The 13,171-nt window shown below is 41.2% G+C and overlaps 1 protein-coding gene across 1 annotated transcript; it reads left to right on the top strand.

Moving 5' to 3' along the window:
* The first annotated feature begins 4,892 nt into the window (after positions 1-4,892).
* On the top strand, positions 4,893-7,628 carry LOC117257945 (gonadotropin subunit beta-1). The gene is made up of 3 exons (XM_033628368.2): positions 4,893-5,041; positions 5,872-6,054; positions 7,350-7,628. The coding sequence occupies exons 2-3, from the start codon at positions 5,896-5,898 to the stop codon at positions 7,551-7,553; spliced, it is 363 nt and encodes a 120-aa protein (XP_033484259.1). The 5' UTR covers positions 4,893-5,041; positions 5,872-5,895; the 3' UTR covers positions 7,554-7,628.
* Positions 7,629-13,171: the final 5,543 nt, after the last annotated feature.

Here is a 13,171-nt window from a genome sequence, read left to right as displayed (position 1 = left end):
AGGGGAATCTGACGAGATCAACTAGATCTCAATGCTGAAAGTTTTTCATGACAGAGTGTCACACACATTTCTCGCTGAAACAGAAAAATTTCAACTGCTGCAAATACATACAAATAGCAAAAAGTTTACATCTTTGTGTAGCCTCATTTACGTTGCCTGCTGCAAATTGGCATCTGTTTGTGTCTGTTTGCATCTTTGCATTGACTCTCACCATGCAAAACACTTGCATTGCATTCAGTGTAAATACACCATAGCATTATAGTGCAGTCCTGCGGTTGGTTTGTCCAAGTGGTGTTGCCGTACCCTGTACCTAGAAGCTGTTACTTGACTACTGTGAGTAGGCAGAATCCATGTCAAACACTGTGCTGTCTCTCCGGAAAGCTTTATCAATCCCCAAGGGGAAACCCATTTGTCACCAGAAGCAACTCAACTGGTACAGTACACAACAAATACAAGTGCAAAATACAACAAATGAATAATATCATAAAAAGCCATTTGAGACATACTCAGCAGCTGAGATCACATCTGAAAGTGTTCATTAAAAAATCTGACAGCTGCTGGAACAAACGACCTTCTGAGTTGTTCAGAGGAACACTGAGGCATCCTGAGTCGCTCGCTGATTGAGCCTCTGAGTCACTTAAGAAACACTGTGTAGTGGATGGCCTTCATGATACACAACTGTTTTCAGTTTGGCCCTGTATTTGATTACTATCAGATTTATTAGTAAATGAAAAACTAGAATCTAATATGAGTGTTAGGTATGCTACATCACTGTCAGCTGTGAGAGTTTTTGTTAAGTGTTATAAAAAGTCAAATGTTATGCAAGGGGGGTAGGTTTCATCTCAACACTGCAGGTCACACTTATGAAATGGGGCTATTGGAGGTCCTCCACCAGAAAATTTTGACCATCAAACACTTTTTTATGCACCAACTTTCTTTTCTGCATCAATTTATGATCTAAATCAGGGGCGGATTATCAGACAATGGGCCCGTGGGCACAGATTTGTTGCTGTGTCTCGTGTGTGACAAAGATTGGATGATGAGAGACTCACTGTTGAGGTCGAGAAATATTCTGAGCTAAACGACCCACAATCCCGTCATTAATAAAGACAATGGCCAAAAAGATGTTGCCTGGTGAGTCATAGCTCTGGAGATCAGCTCTTCAGGTGAGAAATCAAGTTTAATTAAGGGCTGTCCACACATGATTTTAGGCTAATGCAGAGGTGGAGGACGCACAGATCTTTCAGTAAAAGAAGTAATAACTTTGTGTGGTCGTCTGTTAATGAGCTGCAGTGCGATGCATACGGTGTGTGCTAGGGCCGGCACTTGACATGTGTCACATGACACACCATGTTGCCGGTGTGTTTTAAGCTTTAGGCCGCTGTGGCTGTGCTCAGTTGGCCCTGTTCAGTAGTCCTTCCATAAAGTAAATGTCTTTATTTTTGTCAAAATAAAAGTCCCCCCTTTGAATTCGACAAGTATGATTTTATGAATGGTTATCTTCTCATAATATTATGATAAATTCTGGTACAAACGTTAGCATGTATAAGCATATAATCCATGCATTACGAACCACACTAGCAAACAGTGAACATTCTGAATATATTCTATACAGTAACGTTAAAGTCAGTGCATTATTTTGCATTGGAACTGTAACGATGGGGGTGTGGGACCCCAGACTCCCTGTCAGATTTGGTCCCCCCGTGATGACTCCATGGCTACAGCCTGGATCTTTAGTATTGTTTTCTTCAAACTTGCTGAATCACAAATGAGCTATTTTTAGGACCATAATACTGACATTAACTTAAAAGTCCTACCTGCCCTTTCCATATTCCAGGTTCACTGTAAGTAAGGTGTTTATGTAATTAGCATATCAATGGTTCCAGCTCCATACTTAATAAATCACTCTTCAGTGCAGATGCACTCATTTTAAAAGAAATTACCAGCTGCTATACAGACTAGTCAGAAAATGACTAATGATGTGTTCTACTTTGAATACAAGATTAATCAACTATGACTGGTGTTCATTAAAGGACAGAATGCAAGCAAACAATGATGTATTTCAGCTAAAGGAAGCAGTGCCTTAGAGGACGAGGGTGACACTCTCTAATAGTCCTTGCAGCCTTGTGAGGCAGGTATATGGCAGTTCGGCAGGATGCTGGAGTACCAGAGTCCCTGGTGGCTGCAAGGGCAGACGGAGCAGCAGTCGGATGAACCGTGGCTGCTGCCCAAGTACTTATATTCTACTGTCACTGCAGACCATCCAGCCTGTGGTGCAGTGCTAACTTTTTAGTGAATGCAGCAGACTATAGAATTTCTCCAAAACAGACAGCAGCAGGCTCGGAGGCTGATTCAGCTGTTTGAAACAAAAAAACAAAGTACATTTACTCCAGGGCTGCACTCAACGACAATGTTGAGGTACTTGTGCTTTACTGTAGAAGTTCCATTGTATGTTACTTTGTACTTACAGCATGTTACTCTGCAGATTCAGAGCTTACACTCTCAGAAATAAGGGTTCCATAAGGGTTCCTACTGTAGGGACGACCAAGAAGAATTTTCTTCTTGTGAACCCTTTTTTGAAGAAAGGGATCTTTGTAGTTGTGAACCATGAGTGTTGTGAGTTATGCTCGATTACATCAATAGCGACCCTTTAGAAACCTCATGAAGTCCAAGGCTGCTGGATGTGGTTCCCTTAAGGTGTGGACACACCAAACTGACATCAAAGAACTAGCGGCGACGGAAGCCAACTGTTGCGTTGTCTCCTTCGCCTCAAGTCGCCCTGTGTCAGTTGCATTTGAACACACTACACGGACTACATCCAACGGCTAAGTAGCATGTGCATTCTGCGCCTGCATGAGAGAGAGCAGAGTGAGAGAGTGGTACGTCCTGTCAGCCGAGGGGTTTCCTATCTGTGCAGCCGAGCACTGCAGCACCTCCACAGACTGTTACATCCAGACGGTCCCAGTGTTTCCTCCGCAGGCTCCACTTCACTCAGCTGCCCGACAAACCTGCTGCTTCTTCCCACTTTAACCTGAATAACAAACCAGGGCTCGGTGCTCCGGTTGGATCCAAACGGAGAGCCGGGGCTAGCTCAGGGACTAGCGGAGGTTAACTATGCTTCCCTCTGGTCATGCTGCGGCTAACGCTCCGCTAGCCGCTCCCAGCTAGCTCCAGTTTGTTATTCAGGTTAAAGTGGGAAGAAGCAGCGGATCTGTCGGGCAGCTGAGTGAAGTGGAGCCTGAGGAGGAAGCACCAGTTAACCCCGGTTTCACTACGGGCAGATTCACTCGCTACAGGGGCGAGGAAATAAAACCTGAACAGCCAATCAGAGTGATCTCTCTCACCGACAAGCTCCGCCGCTGATTCAACTTGCTCAATCGGCTGAAAAGCCGCCGACAGTGCAGGACACACCGCAAAAACTAAGCTGACAGGCGCTCACCGACGGCCCGACTTTGGTCAACAGCTGACCGTCGGCTTGGTGTGGGGCCTTTAGCCCCAAGCTAACCTTTCATGCATTAATTTTCTGTAACCGCTTATCCCGTTGGGGGTTGCGGGGACATTGGAGCCTATCCCAGCTGACATTGGGCGAGAGGCGGAATACACAGGTCACCAGACTAAAACAGCTGACACATAGAGACAGACAACCATTCACGCTCATATTCACACCTACGGGCAATTTAGAGTCACCAATTAACCTGCATGTCTTTGGACTGTGAGAGGAAGCTGGAGCACCTGGAGAAAACCCACGCTGACACAGGGAGAACATGCAGACTCTGCACAGAGGGCTTCAAGTGAAGCCTTTATGGAGGGTTCTACCAAGAACCCCAAAAGCTTTCTCCTACAGGGACAAACCGAAGAACCCTATGAGTTTACAAACAAATAATTTGATCAGCTTAAAAAAAGTTTATGGAGTAAACTAACCAACAGTTTGGAAAATTAGCTGCACCTTGACCAACATTAAAAAGCATCAGTGATACAAAGATCCAGTAATATACAGTTTATACTCTGAAAGGTGGAGTACTTTTTTGTAATTGATTTAAATACTCCTTCCACCACTGAATCCAAGTGAAAACTAAAATTGCACATCATTAATAACGACAATGTTTTGGGGAAACTTTGGAGTTGTAGATTTATGATTCATGCAGACAGATTATTCATACAGATCCAGAGTGCATATGAGGTTCCCTGCAGTTGTAGACGTTGATGTATCAGTTTTTGGATCATGCACAGTAAAATACTTAAAGCTACTGTGGGATACTTTTTTGACTTTTGCCGAATGATGGAATAAATAAAACAAAACACTGACAGTGTGTCTTGATGGGCCGAAAGCAACACAGACTTTACCAATATTCACTGGGATGGTGTCTTTCATAAAAAAAAAGAATGATTTGTGGCTTTACGTGGTTAAAAAATAAAATAATTTAATTCTTTTCACCCTCAAAACTAATTCAAATGTGTCGACCAACAGTCTCACACATCATGAACTGATAGAGTTAATATCATGGATGACTTGTAGGATAACTATGACTTCTTAAAAAGGAAAACTGAGTTACATATTGTGTGTGTGTGTGTGTGTGTGTGCGCTCATCTACTCTGCAGTTAATACCCTGGAAAAATGACAGACAAAGCAGAGAAGATGGAGCGTGACCAATGAATTACTGATGCTTGTGTCAGTGTTTTCCATCTCACTGTGGGGGCAGTTTTATTTTTATGTTTCTGCGGTCCATCTAATCCTTTCACTCGTGTAATCTAAACAAGATGTCTGGAGATACCGACCTGCTCCTCCTCATGTGTTGAAGGAAAGGCCTTGAGCTGCGGGCCTTCCCCCGAACTGTTGAGGGAGAGATTTGCTCGTAAGTCCAAACAGGTGGGGGAAACCTGCACCGAGCTGAAGGTTGAATAGATTAAAAGGATTTATGAGAAGCACTATTTAAGTAACGAAGAGGACGCCTGCAGGTTGACAGCTGCTACAGATGTTCACAGAGCAATAGAAGAAACAAGACGTGTAACTGAGGGTCCAAGCAACAACGGAGCTCTACAGGTACGTTTCCTGTTCAACATTCATGTAGTTCACATGCAAACTGATGATTCTGCTGTAAAGTTTAATAATATAATTAGACGTATGCAACTGATTTGAACTTTTATCAGGCTTAGTTTTTCTGTTAAAACAATTTTTTGAGCACCACAAACAAAATTACATTCACCTCAGTTGTATTGGGGTGGAAAACTCAGCGACGGATGTGCCTGAGTTTTGACAAATAAAAGCAAATTTATCTCAGTGGTTAGAGAGATGTCATCCAGGTGAATTAACCCTTTAAGTTCTGATAGAAGTTTTACAGGTGAATAAAAATCTGAAGAACAGAATTTCTGTTGATCGAGCCACTCTGCCAATGTATGTGTAGCACTGTCATATATACATATGTAAAATGACCCAAATATGTATGTACTGTTACCTTTAGATTTATACAACAAAAATGAAAGAAATACGCAAAACCAAATATATGTACATTATTTGCCCAGAAGTCCCAAACAAAAATTCAAACACACACTATTTGTTGATCATCTTATTTTTAATTTTTTGAAATAAAATATATTTAAAGGTACTGTATAATTTATTAGTGTAGATTTAAAAAGCCTAGCTGCTCTGCTCTGTTAGACATTACCTAGACAATATTTCATTCTCTCCATGTAACTGCAGAGGTGTTAGAAGTAGATGCAACTTTAAGGAGACACAAAACCTAAATATCTCCCGTAGGTCTTTAACCACCTTTCACCTACGAGCTCCTGAATGACTGAGTCACCATTATGCCTGTAAAAGTCACAAAGCTTTAATCCATATTAACTTATTGGCTCCTCTGACGTGGTTTAAAGTATCTGACGTGAGACCTGCGGACGATGCAGCTGGTTGTCATGGCAGCAGTGCTGGCACTGGTGGGGGCGGGGCCGGGCTGCCACTCCGACTGTCATCTGACCAGCATCAGCATCCCTGTGGAGAGCTGCGGCCACACCGAGTACATCTACACCACCATATGTGAAGGACAGTGTTACCACAAGGTGATGGGTGATTCTGAACACACAAACAGCACCTGTGCATTCTCTCTGCCTGTATGCTTGTTAAACTCACCTCCGTTACAGAGTATATACCTGTCACAATATGATTGCTGTTATAGTGTTTGGAAAGGTATTGATTACTCTCTATGTTGGGACTTTTTATAAAGTCAAAACAAGTAAAAACCTTTTCAAATCTGAAATGTGCACTAATGTAAAAAGGACCTGTTGCATGTTTCCTGTAAAGCTGCTTCTTGAAACAGCTTCCAGGTTTATGAACATTACTGACATGAACTATCCTGATTTATATATGGTCAAATATTTGTTCAAGCGCAGATTATAGCAGTTTACAGTCATGTCTTCTTTTAGAGATTTTATGATCACTTTGTCTCCATTTGAACCATGCATTGTCTCTTTGTTATCATGGATGATCATCTGTAAGCACTCAAACACACACACACTGTGTGTACTACCGTACCATACTACACAAACTACCATACGATATAGTATTCCAGAAAAAGATTTAGTATGTCCCAATACATAGTATGTCAAATGCAGTATGCCAGAAATACCAGGATGTTCTACTACATGAGGTCTGATTGAGTTTTTTTACGATACACATCGACTGAGCCACCAACAGATGACAGCTGATCGACAGCTGCCAGAAGTCACAATGATGGATAACGGCGCATTCAAGTAACTGATGACCAGTCGAATAGTAATAATTGGAATACTGATTGTTTAAGTGAACAAACTAATCATAAAGATTACCAACAACAACAGGACATAACTATAAAAATAACTGACTGAGAAATGCAGATGTAATTTCACTGTGGTAAATACAATCTGTTAGAATCTACAATCAGTTATAACTTTAAAGTTAAACTACATACATTGCAAACTAACAAAGAGCAAGTGACATTTGTTTTATCTCCAAGGTAACAGATATAAATGCAAGAGGGTCAAAGTTCATGCTGTGATGTTATGAGACAGTAGTGTGTCCTGATTGTGTGCATACTGCATGCAACAGTACATACTTTTTAAGGGCAGCTGCAGCACCTACTAGAAATAAAAAGTATCCGATTTGGAACACACCCACACACAATTTCACATTCAAAGGGCCATGTTGTCACTTAATCTTTGGTTTTATATTTTCTGTACTGTTATGTGTGCAGGCAGAAGTCAGCAGAACTTCAAATGCTCTGAAGTAAAGTTCCTTTTGTTCTGATTTGTCATGTTATCACGAGTCACCTACTCATTTGTTGAATCATTCACTGTCGTCTGTTGGTGTTGGTTGAAAGGATCCGGTCTACATTGGCCCTGATGACTGGGCTGAACAGAAAGTCTGCAACGGGGACTGGACCTATGAGGTGAAACACTTCCAAGGATGTCCAGTGGGCGTCACCTACCCTGTGGCCAGAAACTGCAAGTGCACGGCGTGTAACGCAGGAAACACGTACTGCGGGCGCTTTCCTGGAGACATATCCAGCTGTCTGTCCTTTTAAAGAAACCTGTCCGTCCTACATTGACTTATCTTTGTGTCACATGACTTGATATTAAAATAAACAGGTATCACTGAAGTTTTGCCTGTTTTTTCATTATATTTTAAATTTTTCCTTTGATATCTCAGCTGTCTTTAATCAAAATCATCAGTCACACATTTCAACCTGCTCTGTTCTGTCGTCGTTAACGCCTCCGACAATTTGTCAACACTGATGAAATGTCACAAGTCAGCGCAGGAGAAATTGTCTGTAGATGTAGCAGCCAGATAGCAGAGTGACTTTAAAGTCATAAAGGCCGATGGAGAGATTAAATGTCCCACCAACAGTTTCCCTCTTTGTCCCCAACAAAGTGACTGACCCCTAAAATTCAATAATCCTGCCATCCAAGTTTTCATGCTGAGAAGGGGAGGTCATCCTATAAGGAAAAGAGCAGGCCTCACCTCTTTCCTGACAGGTGGAAATGAAAATATAGAGGTTGCAGTATATCCGAAAGCTCCAGTAAAGCACCTGCTGATCAGTGGCTCTCTTCTGTAGGCAACACTAAATTTAGAAACAGCTCAGCAGGCAAAATCTTGCGTATTTGTTTCTGCACTTGAGCCATTATTGCAATGGGTCCTAATGTACGATGATGCTGCCACTTCTTATTTTCCTCTGCACTGTTGTTAAAGGAAGAGTGCAACATTTTGGGAATGTGCTTTTCACCTTATAGCCGAATGTTAGATGAGAGGAGCTGTTCCACTGTGTGTCCACTAAAGATAAACCTAGGAGAGCGTTAGCTTAGCTTAGCATAAAGGCTGGACAAAGGGAAATAGCTGCAGTTTAGCCATTTGGGTGGATGGATGGATGGATGGATGGTAGGTAGGTAGATAGGTAGATGGACAGATAGAAAGATAGGTAGGTAAGTCGATAGATAGATAGGCAAGTAGGTAGGTCGATAGAGAGGTCGATGGATGGATGGATGGATGATAGATAGATAGATAGATAGATGGACAGATAGATAGATAGATAGATAGATGGACAGATAGAAAGACAGGTAGGTAAGTAGGTCAATAGAGAGGTCGATAGGTAGGTAGGTGGATGGATGGATGGCTAGATAGGAAGGTAGGTAGGTTGGTCAGTAGATGGATAGAAGGTAGATAGGTAGATGGACAGATAGAAAGATAGGTAAGTCGATAGATAGGTAAATAGGTAGGTAGGTAGGTCGATAGAGAGGTGGATAGATAGATAGATAGGTAGGTAGATAGATAGATAGATAGATAGACAGATAGATAGATAGGTCAATCAATAGATAGGCAGATGGACAGATAGAAAGATAGGTGGGTAGGTAAGTAGGTTGATAGAGAGGTCGATAGGTAGGTAGGTAGGTAAGTCGATAGGTAGGCAGGTAGGCAGGTAGGTAAGTAGATAGGTAAGTCGACAGACAGACAACACACCACTAAAAACGTACAATTTATCAATATATATGATGCCTTCTGGAGCTCTTTTGTTTTCTCATACAGCCCAGAATAATTTAGAATTTTTCAAATACCTTCGACTTTGTGTCATTCAGATAATAATGTATGCTGATGTTGTTTCTCCTGCTATGCTATTCCCCACAGATATCTCATTGAGTAAATGTTCCTTTGGAAGCCTAATATTCAGTTCAGAGTATTGAAGCCCATATTTACTTGGCATTGTCGGGGATCTTTGATTTGCATTTAGCGCAGTCCAGATTATTACGGGATAGATTTGAATGTAGCAGATGTGTTAAATAAACATTCATTCTGTGAGCTCTGCTCCACCATGATATAACAAAAATAAGTTTAAAGATTAGTGTTTACACCATCCGGACCCTAAAAATAGTAACATCAGACCATTTTTGCCCCTTTCTAGGTGGCAGGAGTGAAAATGAGTCATCCTCAACTCATTTGTTGTGTTATGGTTTCAGAGTCATGAGGACAGATGGAGAACAATTAGACACAGGATAGAGGCTGTTCTCAACTATCATGTTTTTTCCCAAATTATGTTAAATATTCTTAAACAGTCTTATATCTTAAATGACTTTAAAAACACTGCATATAGCTGCTGGAAATTGGGAAAACTTTTCCACAGGTGAGCATGCCCCTGGACCTCCTTATGTTTGGGCAAAGAACCAAATGTTACCAATATCTGGCGCCACCCCTGATATTAAACAAGATGTCATGTGTTAATTCATGAGCTTTAGAGGTGGATAAGAGGTGGTGATAAGTGGATTTTTTATCACCTTTGGACAGAGGCAGGATAGCTGAACCCCTTTTGCTAGTCCTTATGCAAAGACAAGCTCTCAGAACAGTAGGTCCGCAGATAACCAAATTTCTTTTAAAGGTCCAGTGGCAGAAATGGAATATAATAAGTGTGTTTTCTTTAGTGCATAATCACCCAATAAGTAATCCTGTTTTCGTTACCTTAGAATGAGCCATTTGTATCTACTAAGGAAGAGGGTCCTCGTCTACCTAGATCGCCATGCTATACCGCCATGTTGCTACACAAGTTCAGAACAGACAAACCAAACACTGGCTCTAGATAGGGCTTTTCGTATTTTCGCATCCATCTCTGTAGTTAGCAGCCCCTCTGTGATGAGAGCATCGGAAAAACCCTGACTTTTTAATTTGAAACTGCTTTATTCAGTGTTTTTACCACTTTAAATCACCGTGCTTGTTTCTTTTTGAGAGGAAGAGTCGTCTGCAGATAATCGGGCTCCGTATTGTTGCTCATTAGCTTTTTTTAATCATACTGTATGATTGGTGCAGTGATACATGTTAATGTCTAAGTTGTCTTAATCAACAGGACCTTTTGGCTTGAAGAAGACTTTATATAAAGACTCAACAAGAATATAAAATATTCTTTCACTTGGAACAAAAGTCAAACAACAGCAGTGAAATCAGTGCACGCTTTTCTTCTGCAGAACTGCATGTTTTTATCTCAAACTGAGGACATCTGCCTTAAAATTCAGAAAACCAGAATCCTGAAAGGCCGAGCTGATGAACATCTTTACAGAGAAATGAGAGGAATATTATATCAGCTCTCTGTCTGGGCGTACACTGCAGCCTGTCACTGTTTCTATGATACAGCTTGGGAAAGGCTTGTTTCTAGCCAAAAGCAGGTGCAGCTCCTGAGTCTGCAGATTGTTAGCATCTTATTAATCCAGAGACATGGAAAAACCTGAGGCCCCTGCTAATGACAGAGCGCTCGCTCATTAACATGAGAAGCTGTTAATTACAGTGTTGTAACTTGGCAACGTACCAGCTTTGTTCTAACGTGATCTACTTTAGTATTGACAGCGTCTAATTCAGGCTAAGTGTATAATGTGCTGTCAGCATTAGTGTGATGAAGGAATTTCATTGATAAAATTATGATGTTATGATTTATTGTAGTATTTTGTGTCTGCTCTGAGAGCAGTGATGACCAGTGGTCTTAGTGGGGGAGCAGGACTATTTGTTTCTATGTAAAATCTTTTTTTCTTGCTTTCTTTAAAGTATGAAAGCCAGAGTCTGGACAATGAAATATTTATTTTTATTGCTTGTAAAATGAGATATAAAAGCTAAAATATGGTGAAAAAATGAGGAGAATAATGTCACCAAACAGACAAATATGGGCTTGTTGTGACAGTTTAGTAACTTTTAAGGACTGCAAAATTGTTGTACCGCCGTGTATATTTTCCTTATTTTTAAATTTTTTTTTGTTTTCGTGCCAGTGATAGCCGTGGCTTGAGGCGTAATGCTTTCAGGTTGTCTGTATATCCTGGGTTCCTGGTTTGAAGCCTGGGGTGAGTGAACCCTTCTGTGCGGAGTTTGCATGTTTTCCTCGTGTCAGTGTAGGTTTTCTCCCGGTAATCCAGCTTCCTCACACAGTCCAAAGACATGCAGGTTAATTGGTGACTCTAAATTGTCCGTAGGTGTGAATGTGAGTGTGACTGGTTGTTTGTCTCTATGTGTCAGCCCTGTGATAGTCTGGTGACCTGTCCAGGGTGTAGAGTTCTTCTCTCCGCTTCTTCTCTCCCCTGTGATCCATAGCAGGATAAGCAGTTACGTAAAATGAATGTATCTGAATCTGTCCACCCATCTGTCCCAGTCTTGTGGATGTGATATCTTGAGAATGCTTCTTGAAAATTTCTCAAAAAATTGGCACAAACGTCCACTTGGACTCAAAGATGAACCAATTTGATTGGTCAAAGGTCAAGGTCACTGTGACTTCTCTAAACTTGTTTTGGCCATAACTCAAGAATTCATGTGCCAGTTACAACAAAATTTCACACAAATGTCTAACAGGATATAATGATGATGTGATTTTATATCCACAAGATCAACTTCACTGTGGCATCATTTTGTTTTGCAGGAACACTTTTCTGGCCATTAACTAACGAACCAACTGTGTGGAATCACAGTATGTGCAGATGAACAGTGTTTGGCTTTGCCCCCGTACCACCAGCAGTCAGACCTCTGCCAACGGACTGTTGGGGATCTCCAGGAGAAGTCAAATACTGTTCTTACACAGCTGGTTACACCGCTTCCCTTCACTGGTTCCTGTACAGCAGGGTCGGTCTTTTTTTCACTTTTCTAATCATTAAACAGCAAAAGCAGCACGTGTATACATTCAGTAGGCTGTATCTTCAGTAGCTAGCTAGCTAACCCTACACTTTTCAGGGTTTGATTTTGGTTATGGAACAGGGAAGAAACGTATATCTTTTTCCAACCTCTCCAGGTAACGAGTATCATTAATACACGACGTGCCCCAGGCACAACATTTAGCTCCAAATCCACAACACCAGCCTGAAAATGAAGGAAATCTGAAACGACTGCATTAGAGTCAATGGAGCACAGCTGTGTTGTTGTCGGACCCTGGTCTGAGCGGCTCGATGCTACGTTATAATTGGTTAGTCTTTGTCTGGGGCAGGACTTAGCGAAGGATCAGTTAGAATTTCTCATAAACTGATACTCCAGAAATGTAATATTACACTTCCATAAAGTTGGAGGGCCCACAACAGGCAGATTAAACAAAGTCAACACAGTCAAAATCCAAGCTGCAGGGAGATATTCTGACTTTTAGTCCCAAATATGGGTCAGACTCCGAAAGCAGTAGATTCTACATTTCCAATAGTGCAACTCTATATTTTTTTTCCAAACTTTAGAGATCCAAAGAGGACATTCTCCAGTGTTTTCACAGGGTGAGTAGTACTCCTAATAACGAGTAAACTGTACTTAAAATGGGTCGAGGGACCCTTCATACTGTCTCAGAAAGAGGATGTAGATAACAACAGCTGTATCAGAAATCAGTGTTTAACATTTTTGCTGTGTAGTCAAATCTAGAGTGATTTTAAATGAAACTGTAAAACACTTGTATTTAAAAAGCATCAATATTTCAGCCAGCCAGTAGAGTAAGGGTCAAAGCCAAAGTGCCCTCCTAACAAGAGAGACAGTCAATGAAATGATTAATGATAGGACCTAGTGGAACACAATGATCAATGACAGAAGAAAGAGCTTGGAGATGATATAAGATGTGGGAAAATTACAAAGTATTTTTGTACTTGTATGACAGCAGCATACTGAAGCAGCATCAGGAAGAAAATATATGAGAGGGAGCTGAATTATTTCTCAGACAGACAA

This window comes from Epinephelus lanceolatus, chromosome 2 (assembly GCF_041903045.1).
Source record: "Epinephelus lanceolatus isolate andai-2023 chromosome 2, ASM4190304v1, whole genome shotgun sequence".
NCBI lineage: Eukaryota > Metazoa > Chordata > Actinopteri > Perciformes > Serranidae > Epinephelus > Epinephelus lanceolatus.
Note: the sequence above shows the minus strand (reverse complement) of the source record. Positions and strands in the feature narration are given on the sequence as shown.